Genomic DNA, 25,907 nt, shown 5'->3' with positions numbered 1-25,907 from the left:
TGTTTTGTTTACTTTTTTCCAAAATTTCTTAAAAGTTCTGTTTATTTCTAGCTTTAAATAAATAAATAAATAAATAAATACATGAATGAATAAATAACCAATCAATCAATCCGATGTTCATTAGGATATAAACTTTTAGTCGTTATTGTATACAATATTTTACAAAGTCATGAATAATCTTTAATTGACAATAACATTTATTTTCTTTCATTACATTGCATGAGAAATTTAAATAAATAAAAAATAACATGAATGTATTGGTTTACATATTTTTTAAATTCTAAAACTTTCTATTTATTTCTAGGTTTAAATAAATAATCAGATTTTTAATATGGTTTCAGACTTTTAGGCCCCACTGTAAATCATATTTTACAATATCACAAATAATTTTTAATTGACAACAACCTTTAATTCCTTCATTACAGTATTGTTAGAAAAATCACGGACTCAATTTGTTCGCAGTTGTTCATGTTGATAAGGCTAATTGAAGCCCTGTGTTCCTCCCTGGAGCTCCAGACAGGCACGAGATGGAATGTGTGATATGAGCAGTGACTCACCCTGAACCTCTCCTCCCAGGGCGTCTGCAGCAGCTGGATCATCTCCAGAGGGCTGCCCAGCTCCGTGATGGCCGTCACCGTGTCCTTTATATCGTTGTTATCCTGGTAGCAGTAGCCGTACAGCTGCAGGAGAGAGCACAGACACAAGAGCATCCATCAGATAACAGCATTGTGTTGACGCACTGTTTTGACCCCAGATTCGACTGGAGAAGCCTAAAGCATTTCACAAGACAAAATACTAGAATTGAAAATGTTCAGTAAATCAAAGCAAATAAATGGGATTGTAGCAGGCATTATGGGAGCGGACAGACACATGTACTGCAGCTTGTAATCAGGAAACGTCGCGCTGGCATGTGCTTGTTTGTTTTGTGGGGGAGGTCTATATGTTACGGCCGCTGCTATCAGGCTGTTTCCTTCGGCCTGCCATGACGGGCTCTTAGCGGTGCAGAATTTGGCTCTTTCCTTACAGAAACATTTTCCTAAGCTAATTCAAGCCAAAGAAGCTAGTTCAAATTAAACAGCATGAAATTTCATCTAAAAAGAAAACAACCTATGGCTGTGCGACCGGCTGTACTGCGAGAGCCATCACCAGCATCAAAGGAGAAACGCCGGCCAGTAATGTCGGGAGGTCAGATGGAGAAACAGCCCATTATATTTCTGCACAGCCAAATGGGTGCTTAGGTTGTGTGAGTTAACAAGTTAGTTTCCATGTTCATCTGTGTCATAATTATAACCTTCAAAATCTGCGTTGGTATGTGCAAACATCTACTCCTTAATTTAGTCACATCATTGGCACTTGCTAACAATGCATAACACCTCCGACTGATACACTGGCAATGCTAAAATTGTCAGATGACGACACACTTGATGTTATGTTGCCTAGTGAAGTCCATGTACACTGGGCCTTATTCCAGAAACACCAACAGCAGGAATTTCTCTTGTTTCTAAAAATATTCATATGTAAAGTGCTGCATTCATTTCAATATGATCATTTATAAATGTATTTATGAATGATTTACACACACAGCAAAAAAAACATTAACATTAAGTGAGTTATATATTGAAAATAATAATAATAATAATAATAATAATAATAATAATAATGAATAAAATAAAATAAGTAATTAGAACTGAGAAATATTTTACACCATTTATTTTTTTCTGTAGCATAAACAGAATTTGTTTAAGATTAACACTTAAAACAAGTAACAAAATGCCATAATGCCAATGGAGTATTATATTATAAATATTATATAATATATTATATAATAATATAATCTAACAAAATTCAGTTTTTGCTAAGGAAAAAAATCCAACTAGGTTAAAAAATAAAATAATAATAAAAATAATAATTCAGATCAATTTTAACCCATTGGATTTTTTTTCCAAAGCAAAAACTGAATTTTGATAGAATATTATTTAGAACAAGTAACAAAATGCCAACATACCAAATATATCAAAATATACCAATATACCAAAAATTCTGAATTTTAAAATCAAAAACTTATCAGATAGATATGTTTAATAATGATCCATCAAAATGCAGCGGCTAGAGTTCTTACCAGGTCAAGAAAATATGATCATATCACCCCAATTTTACAGTCTCTGCACTGGCTACCTATTCAGTTCCATATCATTTACAAAATATTATTACTTGCCTATAAGGCCCTAAATGGTTTAGCTCCTGCGTACCTAACTCTTCTTCTACCACGCTACAATCCAACCCGCTCCCTAAGGTCGCAAAACTCTGGACTTTTGGTGATACCTACGATAGCAAAGTCCACTAAAGGAGGTAGAGCTTTTTCACATTTGGCTCCCAAACTCTGGAATAGCCTTCCTGATAACGTCCGGGGTTCAGACACACTCTCTCTGTTTAAATCTAGATTAAAGACACATCTCTTTAGTCAAGCATTCACATAATGCATTTTATAATCTTGTACTGCAGTTATATCTGATCAAATGTACATTATTATTATTCCACGGGATTAACATCCCATGGTATCTAAATTACAGGAGCTTCAGTCTGGATCCAACCCTTAAATGATGTGAGATGACCGAACACCTGAGAAAAGATAATGCCAACCCCTCAGAGGACCTCAGAGGATGCCAACGCTCAGACAACATACAGAATTACCAAATTTTGCCATAAGTTAAATATATTAAGGTTCTGCAATATATAAATATATTGTGGAAACTTAAATTCCTGTAGAGCTGCTTTGCAACGATTTGTATCGTAAAAAGCGCTATACAAATAAACTTGAATTGAATTGATTTATTTAAGTGTTAAGATGTTTTCTCTGAGAATGTTTACTTTTTTTGTTTGTTTGTTTGTTTTTGTAGTGCTGATATTATTTTTGCGTGTTTAACTGATGTGGGCATCTCAGTGGAAGCTATCTATAGATGTCTGTTGGTGGCACAAAAAAAAAAAAACACTAGAAAAAAACTATTGGAAACTGGTTCTGCTGCCTCTTTAACTATTTCGTCTTGGCAGCAGATTCAATTGGTGATCAGCAGAAGCTGACGTACGCTCAAATTCAGAAACCGTTTTGGCTCGTAGTATGCAATGTATAAATCAGCAATGTGATTTCTGACAGCTCCCGAGATACAATCTCATTTGGCTATCTCCATCAGTGTCAACTTTAAGACAACAACTCTGGATCTTTATAACACTCCCTGTGGGAGGATCTTGAACAAGTTTAGCCTCTGATATGAAGCAGGAACCGGACCAATCTGATCTAAGATCTGTGTGCAGAGCAAGTCTTTCCGAGAAAGCAAAGGCCCTATCTGAGATTAAATGCACTCTAATGACTATTATCAGCACGATTCATCTATAATGTGAGCGACTGTGTGTGTTTGTGCTGCAGACTCCACGGCTGCTTGCTGGGAATAAAACAGATCTGCACATGGAGAAACGCTGTTGTCTGTCTAGCCACACGGTGCCGTTTTGACTGACGCAAGCTCAAAGGTCAACTCGCCTGTCCGCTTCATTTACAACGAAGACTTTGTATCTGTCCAGAGCTGCTTTGTACCAGATGCTAATGTCACCAAGGGCACCAGAAAGATTTTTTTTTAATTTCAGCTAGTTTTTGGTCTGAAAGTTTTCATCCAGCTGCACTGACTGAATTCCAGATCTGTTTCATTTTTGTGCATGTAAGCAATACAAAAGAGATGGGTGAAGGTAGTATTTATTTGTTTGTTTTGCAGTCAGTTTCATCTTTATAAAGCTTTTTCTCAATTGTCAGGAAAAACTGAGCAAGCAGGATCATTTAGGAATGAATGAAGGATAGTGGCCAACAGACTGTGTCCTAGTCTGATGGGAGAAAAAAAAAATAGCTACATCTTTCGCAGACTTGATCCCCCGCTATTTTTTTTTAAAAACTGCATATCATATGCACGCCAACAATGTTCATATCATATGCCCATGAAAACTACGTGTTAAATGCACGGCAAACACGTGTATCGTGCACGCCAAAGTAATTTTTTTCCGTATCAATACCACGTTTTTCTGTTTTTAGTTGGCGTACTATTTATACGCATTTTAATGAGACCAGGCTCTATATCATATTACCATCATACCATCTGATACTATGACTTTACCATGGTACTGCCACAGTACTTTCTTATACATGCATCTGAAGTGCTGCCATTGAAGCAGTGAGCTGCAATAGTTTGTGTTTTGCTATGGTTTTTCCGCAGGTAAGTGGTAAAGAATAAATTCACTGTAAAGCAACATGGCTTACTTGTTTTATAAAACAACAGCAATGGCAATATGATGAAAGATACCAATTCAATAATAAAAAAAGAAAAAATAAATTTGTTAATACTAAGAATAAAATATGTGTAGTAAGTTCATTAACTGTAGGCTGTTTAAAAGTAGAAATTAATATCACTAATAACTTATGATTACATGTGTGTATTTATTGGGATTTTACAACAACATCCAATCTGAAATTAGTGATTTTTTTAGAAACATTATTTTTTGCTGCTACACTTGTATTCTAATCATTATCTAAATAATTTTCCAAAATTAAATGCACGAGAAACATTTTTTTTTTTTAGAAATTTTAAATACATTTTGGTAAAAAACAACAACAACTCTTCTTCTCTTACTCTTTTTTATATATATATATATATATATATATATGTATAGCGAGTCTAGTGACACATCTTTTCTTCCGTAATTGTGATGCAATGGATCATCGAAAAAGAAGAAAAATCTGGAGCAAAGGCTTGCTTCTAACTTTCGTTTGTTGATTGGATGAAGGCAGATCTCAGTGTGAGATTGTTGTCATTTTTTTAGTAACCTGTAGAGTGTAAGTGGACTAAATATCCAGCATACGTCACCAGAGAATCTGTTGTGTCACTGAAAGATTGAATTATTACATTTTCATTAAGAATTATGAGATTAAAAAATTAAACATGCACAATATATTCACATTAAGATTAACAACATGGTTAACTCTTTATTTTAAGGTGTAATTCTCCCTATTAAAGGTGGGGTAAGCGATTTCTGGAACCCAATGTTAATATTTGAAATCACCAAAACAAACACGCACCTACCCCAAAAGGGTCTCGCCCCTATTTTGACAGCTCCGCCCCACACATACGTAGCCTACGCAACACGGTGTTACTAACCTATGGATGTCAGGGTTGGGTGCAGGGATAGAGCGAGGACTCAAATGCAGGAGGAAAATCGGGCTTTATTAATTATAAAATAAAATAAACAGACAAACAAAAACTACCCCGTAGGGGAAAACACACTGGCAGGGCAAGGCAGGACAGGACTTCATGAGGGTAGGGTCGACGACGAACCAGCACGGGACTGCAAACACAAGGAGATTATAAAGGGAGCCAATGAGGAGGGTAATGAGGTAAACACAGGTGGGGAAATTTAACCAATAATTAGGAAACAAGGTGGGTGGGGTCAAGACAATTGACATGAGCACATGGCACATAGAACCAAACAAGACAAGCCATGTGCTCACACAAAACAAAAACACAAGCACATGGCCAGCAAAACAAATCACTAGCCATGTGCAAGACAGGACACAAACACGCAGCTAACGAGGAGACTCATAAGCTGCATGTTCACAAAACATGACAAACATGAAAGCACAGATCAAAACAAAACAAGAAAAAGCACGCGGCCGAAACCGAACCGCGTGCCGAACAAAACACACACACACAGAGACAGAGGACAGAGGAGCGCACGACCCGAGCAAACTCGAAATCGCACGCTCCCCAGCAAGAACAAACCTGGAGCGTGAGTGTCCGAACCCCGACACGAAACCAGAACAGAGTCTGAACAAGACAGGAGTGCCGGGATCCGAACACCACGCCCCAACATGAAACAGAGCACGCAGACAAGAGAGCGCGCAGCTCGAGCACACTCGAAGCCACGCGCTCACCAAAAAACAAGACAAGAAGGGAGTGTCAGGGCTCCGTCACAAAACCATGAATAAACTAGACCGAAGTGACAGAACCCTGACACTACCCCTCCCCAAAGGGACGCCACCTGGCGTCCCTAAGGAGGACATCAAAAACAAGACAGAAACATGACAAAAGACAAGACTGGTACAAACCTGAGAACACAAGACAGACAGGGGTCAACACACAGAGACAAGGAAGGGTGGGAGGGGGGGAAGCCAAGCCAGTGCCAGAAACTAAGCCCAGGAAGTCTTTAGGATGGTCCAGGGTGGGACGGGAGGGTTGAGCCAGGGAGGCTCCAACAGTTCTGGAGTCCTGGCTGAGGGCCAGGGTGGAGCTGGAGGGACGGACCAGTGGGGCTCCAGCCTTTCAGGAGTCCTGGCTGCGGGCCAGGGTGGAGCAGGAGGGACGGACCAGGCGGGCTCCAGCAGTCCAGGAGTCCTGGCTGAGGGCCAGGGTGGAGCAGGAGGGACGGACCAGGCGGGCTCCAGCAGTCCAGGAGTCCTGGCTGAGGGCCAGGGTGGAGCTGGAGGGACGGACCAGACGGGCTCCAGCAGTCCAGGAGTCCTGGCTGGGGACCAGGGTGGAGCTGGAGGCACGGACCAGGCGGGCTCTTGCGCCTCTGGAACCCCGGCAGGAGGCCAGAGCAGGACCAGCAACTTGGCAGCCGACAAGGCCATCAGAGAAAGGAGCTTGGGCGGCGCTGGCAGGCCAAGGAGGTTGAGCGGAGCCGGCAGGGCAAGGAGCTTGAGTCTGGGCAGAGACTGCAGGGTAAGGAGCTTGGGCGGCACCGGCAGGGCAAGGGGCTTGAGTCTGGGCAGAGACTGCAGGGTAAGGAGCTTGGGCGGCGCCGGCAGGGCAAGGGGCTTGAGTCTGGGCAGAGACTGCAGGGCAAGGAGCTTGGGCGGCACCGGCAGGGCAAGGGGCTTGAGTCTGGGCAGAGACTGCAGGGTAAGGAGCTCAGGCGGCGCCGGCATCAGGGCAAGCCGCTCGGGTGGGGCCGGCAGGGCAAGAAGCTTGGGCGGAGCCGGCAGGGCAAGCAGCTCGGGTGGGGCCGGCAGGGCAAGGAGCCTGGGTTTGGGCGGTGCCGGCAGGGCAAGGAGCTTGTGTGGAGCCGGTAGGGCAAGCAGCTTGGGTGGAGCCGGCAGGGCAAGCAGCTTGGGCGGGGCCGGCAGGGCAAGCAGCTTGGGCGGGGCCGGCAGGGCAAGCAGCTTGGGCGGGGCCGGCAGGGCAAGCAGCTTGGGCGGGGCCGGCAGGGCAAGCAGCTTGGGCGGGGCCGGCAGGGCAAGGAGCTTGGGTGACTCAGAGATGGCCTCCTGGCCAGCAGAGGGCTCTGGAACGGCCTCCAGGCCTTGAAGGGTGGAAGAAGCCTTCCTCCTGTTCCTCCTCCTCCTCCGTCTCTGAGAGTGGGGAACTGCTGCATCGCCGTCGGGCGATGCTGGGGGCTCTGCAGCTTCATCAGCCGCCGCTGGGGGCGCTGCAGCTCCGTCGGTCGCCCCTGGGGACGCTGCAGCTTCATCAGCCGCCACTGGGGAAGCTGCAGCTTCGTTGACCACCACCTGAGGTACACCAGACTCCTTAGCTTGGGAACGGGCCAGGAACTCCACCCATTCCCAAAAAGTCAGGTGGTCCAGGCCCCTCATCCTCCACCAGTTGAGGGGCTCGTCAAGGGCACTGTTGAACAGATCCTTGAGGGCCGGATCATTGAACCCCAACCCCTCTGCAGCACCACTGAACTCCAGGGCGAACCTCCTGACATCAGTGCCCTGTTGACAGAGGGAGCTCAGGGCCTTGAACTGGAGGATGCGTTGGTAGAGGGGGCTGGAGAGAGTGGAGGGTGGTGGACGGCGCGAGCCCTTCCTCCGCTGAGTCCTCATCTGGCTGGTTCGTTCTGTCAGGGTTGGGTGCAGGGATAGAGCGAGGACTCAAATGCAGGAGGAAAATCGGGCTTTATTAATTATAAAATAAAATAAACAGACAAACAAAAACTACCCCGTAGGGGAAAACACACTGGCAGGGCAAGGCAGGACAGGACTTCATGAGGGTAGGGTCGACGACGAACCAGCACGGGACTGCAAACACAAGGAGATTATAAAGGGAGCCAATGAGGAGGGTAATGAGGTAAACACAGGTGGGGAAATTTAACCAATAATTAGGAAACAAGGTGGGTGGGGTCAAGACAATTGACATGAGCACATGGCACATAGAACCAAACAAGACAAGCCATGTGCTCACACAAAACAAAAACACAAGCACATGGCCAGCAAAACAAATCACTAGCCATGTGCAAGACAGGACACAAACACGCAGCTAACGAGGAGACTCATAAGCTGCATGTTCACAAAACATGACAAACATGAAAGCACAGATCAAAACAAAACAAGAAAAAGCACGCGGCCGAAACCGAACCGCGTGCCGAACAAAACACACACACACAGAGACAGAGGACAGAGGAGCGCACGACCCGAGCAAACTCGAAATCGCACGCTCCCCAGCAAGAACAAACCTGGAGCGTGAGTGTCCGAACCCCGACACGAAACCAGAACAGAGTCTGAACAAGACAGGAGTGCCGGGATCCGAACACCATGCCCCAACATGAAACAGAGCACGCAGACAAGAGAGCGCGCAGCTCGAGCACACTCGAAGCCACGCGCTCACCAAAAAACAAGACAAGAAGGGAGTGTCAGGGCTCCGTCACAAAACCATGAATAAACTAGACCGAAGTGACAGAACCCTGACAATGGAGGAGAACCAAAGCAGCCTCGGCGTCCGATCACAGGCCTTCCGCTCCTTGAGTTCTCTCCAGCGCCGGAAAACTGATCCGATATTTACATGGGTCCCACTTCTTGCCTTATCTTTCCGCAGACGTTTACTGCTTTTGTTTTTTATCCGCCGTCTCTATCTTTCTGTCACTCGACTCGGCTGTTCACTGAACGCTTTCACCTCTGCATCATGAGTAGACACGCCCCTTACTGCTGATTGGCTACAAGTTTGTTTTGGTACTCGGGCCCCGACTCAGTTTTCTAAAGCATTTTTTGAAAAATTACATACCCCACCTTTAACTAGTTGCTTATTAGCAGTGTTGGGGAAAGTTACTTTTAAAAGTAATGCATTACAATATTGTGTTACTCCCTAAAAAAGTAACTAATTATGTATGGAACTAACTACTTTTTATGGAAAGTAATGTGTTACTTTTTAGGAGAGTAATGCGTTACTTTTGCGTTACTTTTTAAATATGAGAAGGGCTTGATTGTTTTTAATACAAGTTCTAATTATAGCAAATGTAAAAGCCCTTTCACAGCAAAAAGTGTAATGAATAAACCTCAGGCTGAAGGAAAAGTAAATTCATGTCTGCAAAGTAGAACGCAGGAGAAGAAGGTTCAACACTCTTCAGAAATAAGAAAAACAATGAAGCACAATCGTTAGTTTATCTAAAGTCATGTTTGCTGCTTAGTATGGTTGAACTGGTCATCAAGGGTCAGCAGCAAAGACATTGGTTAATAAAATGGGAATATTTATTTATTGCAGGTTTGCGTCATATTCTGAGTTTGCATTTCACTCTTTTAATTAATTTTGATGAAAACTAAATCTGTTTTTTGTGAGTGGGATGAATTAATACACATTCACATTTAGTATAGGACTACTGTAACAGTAACAGCATGTTCACACAGTGCACCGTCAATCAATAAATGGGAAAAAAGTAACTGGCGTTACTTTTTTGGAAAAGTAACTCATATTTTCTTGTAAATAAAAAAGTAATGCGTTACTTTACTAGTTACTTGAAAAAAGTAATATTATTACGTAACTCGCGTTACTTGTAATGCGTTACCCCCAACACTGCTTATTAGCATGCATATTACTAGCGTATTGGCTGTTTATTAGTGCTTACTAGGCAAATATTAGTTCCTTATTTTAGATCCCTTAACCCGACCCAATACTTAAACTCAATAGTTGTTGAGTTTAGGTATTGGGTTGGGTTAAGGGATCTAAAATAAGATCCTTACTAACTATAAATGAGCAGCAAATTAGGAGTTTATTGAGGGAAGACTCTTAGTTAAAAGTAAATATGTGTCCCCTATTTTATATTTCACGCTAACTTTAAGTAGCATCTTCATCAGCTCTTGTTCTTCAAAAATTCTCCTCACTGGTGCCACGTATGCCGACATACAGATAGCCTTCACAAAAGCATTTCTGTTAGATGCCATTACTAACACGCATTCACTCGCAACCCTACCGCGATTGTTTAATGAGGACACCCTGGCAACAAATCAAAATGGCCACAGGGACGGCCATGTTTGCCCAGAGATGAAATAGTGGTGGGCAGTGAAAGCCAACGTCTACGGTCAGTGAGGACAGGACTGTCCACGGAAACAAGAGCTTCTCAGTAACAGGGTCTTGACACTGACCAGACGGCCTGTGTGCTGAGTTATAGCTGGGATCAGACTGAAATGTGTGCAAGGAGAGAAAAGTGAATAAAAGTGAATTCAGGGAATGAGCTTTACCACCTTGCTTTAATCAGAGTTTTTGAAGGAACGCCGCTGGAAAAGATGCTGAGTCATTTTCCCTTGCCTCTAAAATTGATCAGTGAATATTAAACAGATTTGAGACTTATTAAGGCCCTGACAGAGAAATGCAAAATTGTTCATGTTTTGCTGCCAAAGTGTTCAAAGGCTTCAGAAGTTTTCACTCAAGTGCCTGGTGTGTGCTTCACGTGACTCAGCAGTTGTTAAAGCTGATGAGTTTGGCATCTTTCAAGGTAGAAATGACTAACACCTCTAATCTAAATTCCAATAAACTAACACTATGACAGAAGCGCAATGAAATGTATTCATCTTGAACTGTTCACATGATTTATTTATTTTCTGAATCCTCAATCTGAATCTGTCCTTTGAAAGTCACATGGATGTTTTTTGTAAAACGATCGCACGATGGAAAGAGACAAGCTGATTTCCTCATCAACCTGTTCCTGCCTAGTAAAATAAACAGAGGGCAGAGCGTTGTCGAATGCGTTCAGAGTTCTTCCAGCAGAATTTATCCCCATCTTCGACTCATTTCCTCCCACAATCCTCCTGTTCTAAACTCTTTCTCAGGACTCGGGACTTTAATAATCCCAACCTCAGAAATCCCACAAACACACAATGACATAAAGATGTCCAACCAATCATGTTATTTTTGTTCAAAAGAACAAGTTCAAATCAGTCTGAGATCTACACTGGTTCTGTGTTCCATGAAAAAAATTGCATCAGTTTTAGAACGACACACGAATGATTAAATAATGAGGGAATTTTAATTTTTGGCTGAACTATCGCTTTAAATGTAGATACGCAATTGTTGCTGACTGGATCCCAGTCGCCTTCTCCTTCCTGACAAACTAAGATGTTGAAGTATTAACCCGTGTTTAATTGCGTCTAGCACTAAAACTCTCCGTCTCACTCCCATCTTAAAAATGACCCTGGGGGCCTCTGTGTTTAGGACACCCAGCTTTCACATTCACATGTTACAAGCTCACATTAGCAGGTTACTGATTACCCTGCAGAGTGTGTGTGAGTGTATTTTGGGACTTGACTAAGAATCTGAAGAGTTAACAGAATGACATGCTAATGTAAACATAATCCCAGTGCAAGACCACCCTAATCAGGCCCCCAAGCTGTGTTACAGATTGCCCAATGCACCATTTCAAATGCCTTTCCATATACAAACACTCCAGAGAACTTTCACACATAAAATTAACATTTTGGCATCACTACTTTTGCTTTCATGTTGTTCCAACCCTATATTATTACGTTTATATCCATGAAACAGAAAACTAAATGTAAGACAGAATATCTGAGTTGCTTTTTTTTTTTAATCGCAAAAGGAAAGTAGATGGTCATTTTAACTGTCATGGTCTAGAAAAGCATTATAAAAAAACACTAAAATTAGTCCATATGACTCTATGATTGACAGCGCTACGCTTGAAACTACGCTTCAGTTTTGATGCAAACGCTCAAAAAGACATATGCGCACTAGAACGTTTCATCAGTGTCCAGCGTCTGCGCTATTTCTCTCCAGAAGTTATGACTGATAAACATGTCTTGTACTTGTTTAAAATAGAGTAGCGAGTATTTCTTAAACCTCTCACACAACACGCGTGTCTATTGTTGTTGCGTATCCAGTAGTTTGTTGTTTATGCTCCATCTCATTCGTTTGTTTATCGACTGTAAGCAACGGGCCTCAGCAGTGTTGACACCTTGTGGACAAACAAAACAGTGCAAATATATATATATATATATATATCAGCACAAATATTTTGAGTAATATCTTGAGAAAGTCATACTGGTTTGAAACATCATGAATTAGCTAAAAGAAAGTCCTTTTTGTGCAAACTATTCTTTTAATTTACTACTTGGACTACTAACTAGAGATGTTCAGTGGTCATTAAACAGGCACATGTCGTTTGCATCTTTCGCTCTAGTGTTTTCAAATTCATCCTGTATACATCAGTGCTGACAAGGCAAACGTACATGAATAAACCCACTCTCCCGGTCCACACCACCACCACCAATCAGGACTGTTAATATAACAGGTGTTGCCCTCGCTTGTAAGAGGAAGACAGGGATCTGCTTGACAGACATGTTAGTTGAAGACTTCAGAATCTGCCCTGGAAAGCCAAGTAGAGACGGCACTGCAGTGTGACCTCCCTCCTTCAGGCCAACAGCAGGCAGACCTGTGTAGATCCTTTCTGTGTGCACTCTGGGTGAACCCGGCCTGGTGCTAATCAGCCCGCCGTATCATATCTTCTCACCTCTGACCCCACAACTTATAAAATAAGAGCCATTTATTTTTGGCCGATGTGGCGGCTGCCTAAGCAAATGAAAAGCAACACTTCTGGGCCTGATTGGTTAGGTGCGAGGGCGAAGAACCAAGCAAGATGCCGACTGCATGGGTTGTTTATTAATACTTACATGTGAGGAATATCTGTGTATGTGTTTCATCATTATAGGTTTATAGAGAGAGGTATTATGGGAGTAATGTTGCTGATTTATTAAAGTTTAAAAAACTTGCAGCCAACCGCCTGCTCTGAAGCTCTTAGCGGTGATAAATTTTAAGTGAGACGTGGCACTTGACGGCAGAATGAGGCACACATTAGAGCTGATGCCCATATTCAAGTCAACAATTACACATATTGATATTTTTAAAAGACTTGAAATGTAATGCAATGAAATGTAATGCAATGAAATCAAATGTAATGTAAATGTAATATATATATATTGCATTTTATTTTTATATGTATGTATATGTATATGTGTGTGGCTGTACATACACATGTAGTTGTTTTTTAGTGTTTGGCTTAGTGTTATGTTAGAAGCATTATTATACTCATACCTTATTTTTTTTGTTTTCATTTAAATGTTCAGTATTGAAATGTTGTTATATGCATTTGTCAATTTTATGTAATTTCTTTATTTTCTTAAATGTGTGTGTATATAGTATTTCCAGAGTTTTGACTTTTAGTTTTAGTGACTTTTTTCTTATTTGTAAGTCGCTTTGGATAAAGGCGTCTGCTAAATGACTAAAAGTCAAGTAAAAATCTATCTGAGCTTGTTTAATAACAGCTAAAGTTTTTAAAACATGTCAACTGGCTATTCGAACAATGCCACTGTTATGGACAACTATATCAGTCTTGATATAAATTATTATATCAAGCCTAACAAATTCATTTGAACTGGAAAATAGACAGTATATAAATCGATCATAAATAAATATAAGAAACTTTACACTGGTAATGCTTTGCATTTACACTAAAATAATTTTGTTTATACTTTATTATGCTGGTTCTTTCTTTAAATTAAGATCATTTCTTTGACAAATAAGACAAAAAAAGCTTAAAAATACATAAAGCTTAATAAATACGCTTTGTAAATAAGTCTAAATATGAAATATTTTCCATATATTCATACAGTGTATTTCTTTGAATCCAAGTCAAGTCAAGCAAAAGGTGTAGGTTTACGATAAAAATAACAAAACCTAACTGTAGCCGTATTTAATTTGGTTTCACGCAATATTTATAAAATACATAAATATTATGTTATTCCCTAATGCATATATATATATATATATATATATATATATATATATATATATATATATATATAACATAGGAATGTTGAGTCAAAACAAGAATGTCTGCTTGTGAATTTATTCTGTTTTATGTTTAAATTTTTAGATTCTAAAAAATTACAAATTTGTGGCAGCTGTCTGTGATCTCTTCGGAGAACTATGTCTTTGTCTAAGTGGTGAGATATAACCATGATGATGTTCTTTTGCCCATAAACTGTGTCTTTTGTGTGAGTTCATTAACTGAGGTCTTGCACCGTTGGTCCCCTGCTGTGAGCACACAGAATGAAATCAGGTCGGCGGCCCCAATCTACATACAGCTTCTGATAAAGCCTTCAATAACAGGACCTCAGCGGTTACAGCTTTTGAAATTAAATAAACCATGCCTCTGTGGCCATATTAAATTGTGGGGGATGTGTTCCACTGTAGGCCAAATACATATCAAACTCATGAGATAGTTTTGTTGATTTGTCTTGGATATTATGCATAATGTGCACAACTAAATTCTAACATGCAAATGTTTTAATCTATGGATTCTGCAGTGGTTGGATTGAAAACGCATGCTCATTAAAAGGTGAAATGTACCTTTTGGAACTGTTCAGAAGCATTTTTACTCCTGAAAAGTAACAAAAAAAAAAAAAAAAAAATCAGGGGCATTTTTGCCATTTAAACTTAATCTGATTTATTTATGAATCAAAATCAACTTCATATTAGCTGCACGTGTCCATAGAAGCACTAAACCCATAACTAGAAAGGCCTACAAAATCATTTTCTAAAGGTTAAATTCAGATAACAGATTAAATTTATTCAATTTATTAATGAAATTAAATTCAAATACAGTTTTTAACTATAATTGTATTTATTTTTCTTTGGACATAGCCTGGTTAATTTCTGAGGCTAGCGGAGCTGAAGACAGAGGCAGAAGATAAACGAGGGCTGTTAATTTCAGAGTCTCGTTAGCTTATGTTTACAAGAGCTGATTACGACTTCAACAACTACACAACCGCTCATGTCAAATAAATGACACACAAGGCAAAGCAGAGCCGTTTCTGAGCGCCCTAAAGTTGGGGACTAATACGCGGACCACCAGCCAATACCCATTTTTAGTTATTGTTGATTGAAATCACTAATTACTGAAACACACACACACCTCGAACTAGTGTTGATTTTGATACTCTAGGCGTAAATATTCACACTTGAGATTCACACAGTAATTAAACACGCGAGTTTAGCCTACATTAGAAATGCCTGTTGGATTACTTGCGTTATAGTCTTTGGATATTGCTTTAATAAGCCCATTAATTGATAAAATTATAATGTGCCCGCGAGTGTTCATGCTACACATATTACGCTATATTACATAGTAATACCAGTGCAAGCAGTTCAACCTAATTCCATAGGCTATTACATGAATATGTTTATATTAATGCTACTCGTGTATACACACTGTAAAAAATTAATCCATTTAAAACTAGTTTTGTCCTTTAAGTAGTATAATCTAAGTAATGAGTTCATGGACTATAACACCGATTACTGGATTGGAAATGATTGCCAAATTAATTGAAAATTCGTAAAATTTGGTAGAACTAATAGAAATTATTGTGACTTAAATAGATGCGTTCATAATGATGAAAACGTTTCAAAGTGTGCACGCTATATAAAGTGTGGTTATAAATGAGCTACTGTGATATAATTGTGCTTTATTAAAATAAATCACATTACCTTGAGAATATTAGGGTGCTGCAATCTCTCCATCAGCGTCATTTCCTTCACAATTTTGAAGGATGCGAGTTTGTAGCATTCTGTAGACGACCCATATTTCTTCACACAATTCTCCATATCGTGACCCCCAAAATCCACCGATTTCAGTGCGACGGAGAAGCTGCTGTTCAGAGTCGCCTTATACACCGCCTTTGTGTATCCTGAGCCCAGATACTGGACATTGGTAACGTTATCAATACTGCTGCAGCCGAGCACCGACTCGCGCGTAATCTCTCGGTCTGATTTTGTTGCTATGGATACAGTCGGTTGAGACTGATCGTAATTAGTGTTTTTCCCGATCCCTTTGTATGTTTCCCCCTCGCCGCGTTGCTCCAGGTCCATGAGTCGCCTGCGCTCCAGCGGTCCGGTGCCGACCCAGTGCGCCCGTCTCTGCCGGTACCGCAGAACCTCGTCCAGTCGCTCGCGTATTTGCCGCTGGAGCTCCGGGAGTCGCCCGACGGTCACCGTTTCGACAGGAGGCAGCTCTTCGACGTGAAGCCGGGCAGGAGCGTCCGCGTCGGGCTGCTGCTGCCGGTTGTCGTGGTGGTGGTGGTGGCGATGGACGCGCTCGCCGTGGGGCTCAAATCCCGGTATAAACAATAAATTCATCAGCGTGCCCATGAGGAACGAGAGACAGAAGCCCGCCGCCACCACCATCTTTCTCCGCTTCATTTTGTTGCTTATTATTATCAGCAAAAAATAGATGTGTTCCCCCTTCCAGCCTCCGCCTAGCCGCCTGGCAGCTGTAGGCAGTCTGGCCACGCCGTAGTGTAGTATTGTGCAGCGCGGAGCGTTCAGGATCGCGAGGGAAGTCTATGATGCTGCGCTCAGAAGGATGTGCCGTATGTTCACGTCTTCATCTTGCAGTTATGATTTAAGATCCACCCCATATAAGGCTGATCATGGTGACACTTGCGTGTGCGCGCAGTTAACGGGGGTCTCGGAGCGCGCACCGGCGCTGTGCCTCGATCAGCGCGACTCGAACCAGACTGACGTCACTTTGATTGGCAGCTGGCTCGGCCCTGCTGCTATGGAAAAGCTGTGCTTCAGACTTTTAAAGGAATAGCCTAGTTCACCTGCGAATACAAGTTCTGTCATCGTTTACTCGCCCTCAGGTTGATCCAAACCAGCATGACGCTCGTTCTTCTGTGAAAAGCATAGTTTCGAAGAATGTCTTTGACAATGAATGGTGATCGACTTGATATCAAGCCTCAAAAAGGAACTCAAACATCACTTGTTAGGTTATTTCAAATCGTGGAAGCCATATCTATGTGAGGAGCAGACCAAAATCAAGACCCACTGATTTATGAAAGTTGAAGAAAGTGTGTGTGTTTATATATGGGCTACTATAACACTCCAAGCCCTAGTTTACAAATAAACAAATGTAGTTATACATTTGTTTATTTGTTGTTTTCTTAATTAAGGCCTTCAGATTTTAACTAACCACCTAATTTTGTGTAATATATGTAAAGCTTTACAGTTAAAACTTCTTGAAGTTGCCTTGTCTGTTTCTTTGAAGTATAGGCCTATACATGACTAAATCCTCGCGATACAGTTAGTTGCATGTCTATGTGTTTACCAAATGTTTTAAGCAAGCGTTTAATTGTGTTTTTTCACCGCATTAAACTCGGCTCAGTTTGCAAGTCTCTGACTTTCGGAAAGAAAAATGTGTATAATTATGTCTCTAGGGTCGGAGAAGTAAAAGTTTAAATGAAAAACAGACACGGGCGGGCAAAGGGGGAGAGAAATGATGGAAACATGGCACTTGTAAGCTTTGTTAAACTCATGAGAGATAAGGAATTCCAAGACTACCAAAATTAAGGCTGTTGTGTTTGTAGACTGGGAGTAAATAAATGGCAAAATCAATCAACAACTTTGTAAGGGCACCGAAAGTTCAGCAAAACTACAGTCATAAACTACAGCGGTTTCGGATAAGAGCTGTCCGATATGTTGCAATTATAATTATTATGCAATGATTTATTTATTTTTTTCCTAGTAGCGAAAGGGCTTGTGAAAACTGCTGGCCAGGAATAGCACAGGGCCGAATGCCAGGGACACACACGGCTATCCATCAAGCACGCATTACCATGCTGTTAGCAACTAATTAACAAATACAATCAACCTGGAAACTGCAATAAGAGCAGATCAGCAGGAGCCCCGCTTCAGGGCCGCTTTCAATGTTGCCATGCGTCCACTTTTATTTATAGCACTAATTAAGCTAATGTAATTACGTGCTGTTAGCTTAAATCTAATGTGAACAACTTGACTGGAGAAAATACGCTTGTGATGGTTGTCGAGGGTTAAAGGCCTAACAAACAGGTTTAAACGTGGGCCTTGCACTGTAACAGAAAGTTTAACACAAAATAATATGCTTTATTTATGGTTTATTAATGCATATAATACAACAGCAAGCTAATAATAAAAACATATGTTGCCAATGTTAACAACTTTCAATATTGTAGATAAAAGAGACACTTAGCTCCATCTAATGGACGTTATAATAGCCTAATAATAATAACAATTATGAATGTAAATAACCATAGTTGAAAATACTTTATTTGGCAATGTAAACGTGTACAGAAAGCTTGACTTAACGCAACTGTACAAATATTCAAATTCAAGGTGAGCAACATTTCTACGTGACCAGGACAACTATGCTTAATATATTCAACATTCAGACAAAATAAACGCAAATAAATAAATAAATAACAATAATAGCCTAGTGCTACTGCATTAAATAATTAAGTGAATCAATAATCAAATGTTTAAATTTATACAGTAAACACATCCAATACACTCCTCTCATAAGCCTACTTGTCAGAAAATCACGCTTAAATAATCCTGTTTAGACAATGTTAGTTTTGCTAATGAATGTTATGCATGACATTTGGGCTCCTGCAGAGAGACACACAATGTTATCTGCCTGCATGATAATGGCTCATTAATATCAAGAGAGGTGGTCGCGTCATTATCACCCCCACGACAACACTTTTTTTTAAGAAAATGGACCGATTCAGAAAAAAGAGCATTCAGTTTGCAAAAATGTATAATATATAGGCTATAATATAATAGCCTATTTGACGCATATGTTGCCTACAGATACCAGAGGCAAATAAAGCATGTGATTTGCAGCCATAAAACCAATGCTGTGTATTTCTAGACGAACAGAATAACATTTAAAAACTACGTTACATGAGAGGAAATGGCATTTTACTCAACTTTGCAGATGTTGCTTTAATATTTAAGACATTTAACAATTAGCATTGCTAACCCCAGGGCGGTTCGCTCGGCAGGTGGAGACGCATTAATCCGCCTTAAGAAAAGTTCCATATCTTGGGGGTTTTCCCTAAACAATGGAGCAAACACCGTGTTCCCAAAACCCACTGTGTTTTTAAACGCACGTTAGCATATAAATTAATTTCGAGTGACTGCAAGCACTGAGTGTTTCCCTTTGATTGACGTTTTTGTGATTGAGTGCAATATTGGGGAGTTTATCGACGAGTTAAGCGAGGGGCATTCACATTTCCATTGCATTTTATGCCACCTTTAGTAAAGCATGTGGAAAGGTGGGGCGTCTATGTGTTTGCAATAATAGGGGGTGAGAAAGACATGTGACAATCAAGCATAATTCACAATGTCTAAATTTATTTTCGCTGTCGCAACATTAGCCCGGTTTCATGAAATGCGTATAAATAGTACGCCAAATAAAAACGAAAAGGCGTGTTATTGATACGCAAAAATTGACTTTGGCGTGCATGATACTTAGTTTTCGCGTGCATATACTCATCTACCGCTCAAACCTAATACCCATCGCGTGGCATATACGGCAAAGTCCATTTTTGCGTATCAATACCACGAGTTTTCGTTTTTATTTGGAGTACTTATAAATATATATATATACTTTCATGAGATCGGGTTGTAGAGCGCACACAAATGACTGTTTTGTTAGCATTTGTAGCGCATTTTAATTCAATCAATTATCGTTAATGTATTAGCATTTTTAAGCCACAAATCATGATATCAGTTTAGCATTTGTGAACAAGCATTTAGTTGCATTTTGAAAAATAAACATGTGGAGTCCAGCTCATTCTTGAGTCATACTGTGTTTATAATGAAATATGCTGAGCAGCAATATCTGAAGTGCATCTTGTGAATATCCAGATCTCATGTCTGGCTTTCCTCAGCATGAACTTTCATTTATGTTTATAGAAAACGGTCATGCATAGCCTACAGTTTTCAGTTTTCCACTCAAGGTGGGGAAAAAAAGGGTGAAGACCAAACTTTTTTTTACAATTCATAGCTGTTGAAACCACACTGACTTAAGGTCAATTTGCCTGGTGTACATCTGTTTTGTTTGGATTTTGTCTTTTATAGCTAGTGTCAGCACAGTCACTGATGCAGGGAAATGAAGAGGAGAGATGGACAGAGAGAGAAAAGGGGAGTAAGAAAGCACCCAAACTGCAAACACATTCCCATCTTTAGGTTGATACAGGTTTAGACCGTGTCTTATCAGTTTGAAGTTCTCCTTGTGGCACTGATGGCAGACACTCATCTCTGCAACTCTCCAGCTGTATGTTTTCTCTAAGCATGGAACTCGGCAGGTGCCCTGATCAAAGTCACGCAGAATCAGCTCACAACATTAACCAGAACCAGAGTGATTTTCCAACCATTTTCCACATGACCTGAATAAGAAAATACTATTATCATAGGATAATGCTAACTTTTTATGGATTTTAACCCAGTATGGGTAAGTGTAGGTGAATGGTATCTATAACGTTTGGAATAATTAAGATAAAAAAAAAAAAGAAAAAAGTCTCTTGTGCAGACAGAATTGATTTGATTAAAAATACAACAAAAAGAGTAATATTGTGAAATATTATTAGAATTTAAAAGTACTGATTTCTATTATAATATTTTCTAATATATCCACCATCATTACTCCAGTCTTCAGAAATCATTCAAATATCCTGATTTGCTGATCAAGAAACTTCTTTCTTTCTCTTTCTCTCTTTCTTTCTCTCTTTCTTTCTCTCTTTCTTTCTCTCTTTCTTTCTCTCTTTCTTTCTCTCTTTCTTTCTTTCTTTCTTTCTTTCTTTCTCTCTCTCTTTCTTTCTTTCTCTCTTTCTTTCTTTCTCTCTTTCTTTCTTTCTCTCTTTCTTTCTTTCTCTCTTTCTCTCTTTCTTTCTCTCTTTCTTTCTCTCTTTCTTTCTCTCTTTCTTTCTCTCTTTCTTTCTTTCTCTCTTTCTTTCTCTTTCTTTCTTTCTAGGTATTACTATTTTTAACATAGATAATATTAAGAAATGTTTCTTGAGTAGCAAATCAGCATATTAGAATGATTTCTGAAGGATCATGTGACACTGAAGACTGAATGCTGAAAATCCAGCTTTGCATCACAGGTATAAATTACATTTTAAAATATATTCCAATACAAAATGGTTTATTGAATAGTAATAATGTTACAGTATTACCGTAACTTAGATACATTATGAATAGTTTTGCATACGTTTTGCAAACCTGGATGATTAATCTGCTTTCTGCCGAGGTGATTTAGAGACGAAATGAGTCAGACATCAACAAGATTTATGAAACTGCTAAAGTTAGTATTATAATATTTGTTATGCTTTCATGCCATATATATAGCAGCACTTTAAATGGTGAGCTCACCTCATGGTTTAATGAGACAGACCTACATGCAATCCATGAACACGGTCAGCCAATTATATTTCTATTCAAACCACATCAGTTAATAATAAAGCAGTGTTGTGACATACACCATAAACCATTAGGCCTTCTACTGATGCATATTTTAGCAATCAAATTCCAGGAAAACTGTTTTTTGTTGATCTCAACACTGGCTGTGCCCAAGTAAGGAAGAGCGAGAAGGAGCCCCTCTCTAAACATGTCTTTAGAGTTGAATTCAGATGTTTTCAATCAGGATTTTCTAATAAAGAGGTTAGCTCAGGTCATTGTATCAACACACGGTATTGCTTCACTCTGGCAGTGAGGCAGAAAATTGGATGATGCTCCCTCTCTGCTGCAGTTAATCGGGCATCATCCTACCAGTCCCTGCGGTTTTACAGTCGCATTCTGGGATGCAGCCACAATCTCTGCGGATCTTGTGCAATTTTTCTTTTTCTCTTCCTGTACTGAGAGGCAAAACCCAATGCAGAATACTAGGTACTGATCTTACAATAAACAACAAAACATGTACTGTAAATGAAAACTGATCACAGTTCAGTAGAACCGTTTGGTGTGCAAACCTTTAGGGAAACCTACTTACTGTCATTAAGCACATGGGGCATCCTTTCTTAACTTGCTAGTGATCTGTTACAACAGATGGCTTTAATGAGCCACAGTCTTTAAAATAGGTTCACAGTAAATTAATTTGTTCTTTGGAGATTGAAAAAAAAAAAAAAAAATGATAGGTACTTCAGATCAGCATACTGGATTCAGGGTTCTATGAGGCAGCAAATGAACGGTTTTCAAAAAACAAACAAACAAACAAACAAACAATAAAGATAATAAGGAAGCTCTTTGCATTTTGTCTATGGCATCAGGCTGTAAATGTTCTTTACCTCTATGGTGAATGAATTTTAACATTATTACAACTTTTTTTTTTGGTTGCCTAAAGAAATCAATAGTTGAATAAATCAAAAGGAGCTAAATATTTTGCTAAAAAAATTAAGCCAATATTTAGCACCCTTAAGATTTCTAACAGGAATATTTACAGGAACACCTTTATTTCCACCTCTAATTTAAGGATTTCAAGGATTACACCTTTATTTCCACCGCTGATTTAAGAATTTCACCTCTAATTTAAGGATTTCAAGGATTTGTTTTGTGTTTTTTAAAGAAAATTAAGTGTATTGTGTACTTCTAAAATAATAATAATAATAATAATAATAATAAAATAAAATAAAATATCAAATAAAGAGAAAGAAAAAAAAACATTTTTGTTTAAAAGAATATTAAGCCCACTTTTAGAACCATTATGGTAATTGGAATATTTATTTCTAAGTGTTTACTCACCTATAATTAAATGATTATAACAAAATTTACAACATTTCTGATGCTCACAAAGCTTTACCCATTTTTTTTTTTTTTAAAGAGTTTTAAAATTCTTACTGCTGTCATACTACCTTTTTTTTTCTTGCAAAACAGCAACATAACAGAAATTAGAAGAAATTTTTTTTTATAAAAAGTAAAATGTATTATGGTAATTTTTCATATTTTATGCTATAAAATAATGTCCCAATGCAAACAAAAAAAAAAAAAGCAATAAAGTAGGCTTTGTTGTCTTTATAAAATATCTATATATATTTTTTATATTACCAACTAAAATATTTCTTATTTAAACTTAAAATCACTCTAAAAGACTTTGAATGTAATAAATGTAATGAATGTTCTTCGAAAGAAACAAATGTTTTTGTGAGACTCAATAACTAAAATTGTAAAACAAAGTATGGAGTCTCCGGACAGCGTTCAGGTCACTGTCAAACATCTGGTAAGCTGAAACTCTATCATTCCCTTCGGTCAACAAAGAAGCCTGGATGCTTTAAATCGCACACAGCCATCTGGCCTGGCCACTGACAGACCGCCATGTAGCCACTTTAGATGGCAGGATTATTGGGCTGTGACCGCCACGGCAGGATGCTCCGGGGACTGGGGGGGGTCTGTGTCCCGCCGCACGGGGAATCTGATCGGTGGGGGGGGGATGACTGCAAAGAGCACCGGCCTGCAGCAACAGAATGGGTGTCTGGGGAGCAAACGCTCACAATGGGGCCTCTCAGCACCCAGACAGCAACACACACAGAGTGAGCAGCACAGAAAGGGGGAGCGGGATGGAGGAAAAGGAGCATTGTTGCCAGCGCACAGATGTCCGGGTTGAAGGTATGGAGTCAGCGCACCTGAAGGTCATCACAGGTTAGAAGAGTGAAAAACAGATGAATGAAAGAGAGGCAGTGGTTTCTCATGGGATCTGTCTATTTGTGAGGGGAACAGACATTTACTGAGGCCTGACAGAAAGTGCATTCTGTCCATTTGTGTGTCATACTTACCAATGACACCCTGTACAGGTGTAAACATATGGCATTTTGGAATAATAAATCTCTCATTATCATTGCTTTTAGAAATTTTTAGGACACTTTATTTTAAGGTCCAATTCTCACCATTAAAAAAAGTAAAGTAAAGTCGTGACGTATTGTCAAGTATGGTGACCCATACTCGAAATTGGTGCTCTGCGTTTAACCCATCCAAGTGCACACACACACAGCAGTGAGTAGTGAACAAATGCACACACACACACACACACACCGTGAACACACACCCGGAGCAGTGGGCAGCCATGCTGCAGCGCCCGGGGAGCAATTGGGGGTTCGGTGCCTTGCTCAAGGGCACCTCAGTCGTGGTATTGAGGGTGGAGAGAGCGCTGGACATTCACTCCCCCCACCTACAATCCCTGCCGGCCGGGGACTCGAACCCGCAACCTTTCGATTACGATTACGACTCTCTAACCATTAGGCCACGACTTCCCCCCCGACTTAACAAACCATTAACTACGAGTTTTGCCTCAAACTCCTAATTTGATGCTTATTAATAGTTTGTAAGTTAGTTGTTAAGTTTAGGTATTGGGTAAAGATGTAGAATATGGTCATGCAGAATATGTGCTTTATAAGTACTAATAAACAGCCAATATGTTATTAATAGGCATGCTAATAAGCAGCTAGTTAATAGTGAGAATTGGTCCCTATACCAAAGTTTTACCAATTTTTATAATCAAAGAGCTTTCCATAGTTGGGAAAGCAACTAACTAACTAACTAACTAACTAACTAAATAAATATCAACGTATCAAAAAAAACGTATTGTTTCTTCTGAAATTACTTTGGAGAAATAAAAATACATAAAATAAATAAAATAAAACAGTAAGAGTATATATATATATATATATATATATATATATATATATATATATATATATATGTAAAAAATGTGAATAGCAATGGATGACAAATTATTAAAGCATGCAAATTATGCTTAGAAATGATGTGTACTGTGAAAAAGCTATACAAATAAACATGACTTGTCTGGGCAAGTCATAATTATATTAAAGGATTTAAATGCATAAACTCTACAGTTTAAAAGATTGGATTTTTTTATAATAAAGGATGCAATGAACTGATGCAAAAGTGACATTGTTATATAAAAAAAATGCTCTTTATATTCACCAATGGATCACAGTAAAATGTGCATATCAGAATGATTTCTGAAAGATCATGTGACACTGAAGACTGGAGAAATGATGCTGAAAATTCAGCTTTGCACCCCATTAATAAATTACATTTTATAATGTATTAAAATAGAAAACAATTATTTTAATGAAAAGTACATTTTACTGTATTTTTGATCAAGTAAATGAGGCTTTGGTAAGCATAAAAAGCATAAACAAAATCTTCTTAAAAACCCAAACTTTTGAACAATAGTATAATTTTGATCAAAGTGCCAAATGCATAAATAATGATAAATTGCAGTATCAAGCTTGAAATGTAGTTAATTAACTTAATAGCATTTTTAGTACGCTCAAAGTTTTATTCTAGTAACAGCGCTGATGCATATGAGCCAAGCAAGTTAATACCATCTTAGTCAATTTTTCTTTTATATTGTTTGTTGAAGCAGTCAAGTCCTGCTAAATGAAAGAGATCAGGCCGCATCAGGCCCCGCTAAGCTGAATCTGTATCTGATGCTACAATCTGTTCTCTGAACATCTGGCTACAACACACAGTACAGATGAGACTAAATCAATATACTGTTATACTCCTCTGCCCACCCCCTCAGCTCCATCACAGCCAGCGCTAAGCCACGCTAAACACAGAGTGATCATCCTGCTCTGGCCTCTCCACGCGGCTGGTGCCAGAGCTAAGCTCAGTTTACTCCACAGGCTGCTCTCTCTCTCTCAGTGCATGTGATGAGGGTGCATGGCTCCCTGCTGTGGGGCTCCGCTGTCGTATCGGAAGGCGCCATAGACTGCAGAGTCCAAGATGCACAGACAGAGCTTATGACACACGTGT

The 25,907-nt window shown here is 39.6% G+C and overlaps 1 protein-coding gene across 1 annotated transcript in view; it reads right to left on the bottom strand.

Annotated features, from left to right (window-relative positions):
* Positions 1–16,833, bottom strand: part of LOC306884682 (extracellular tyrosine-protein kinase PKDCC-like) — a 37,421-nt gene extending 20,588 nt beyond the window's left edge. The window contains exons 1-2 of the mRNA XM_079440782.1: positions 15,804–16,833; positions 558–680 (exon numbers count right to left, since the gene is read on the bottom strand). Of these exons, the coding sequence (XP_079296908.1) occupies positions 558–680; positions 15,804–16,514 (834 nt within the window). The 5' untranslated portion in view covers positions 16,515–16,833. The remainder of the gene's footprint in view (positions 1–557; positions 681–15,803) is intronic.
* Between the last annotated feature and the right edge of the window lie 9,074 nt (positions 16,834–25,907).

The sequence above is a fragment of the Barbus barbus genome (assembly GCF_936440315.1).
Source record: "Barbus barbus genome assembly, chromosome: 18".
NCBI classification, from domain to species: Eukaryota; Metazoa; Chordata; class Actinopteri; order Cypriniformes; family Cyprinidae; genus Barbus; species Barbus barbus.
The sequence above is the reverse complement of the archived record's forward strand: the minus strand, read 5'-3'. Positions and strand labels throughout refer to the sequence as shown.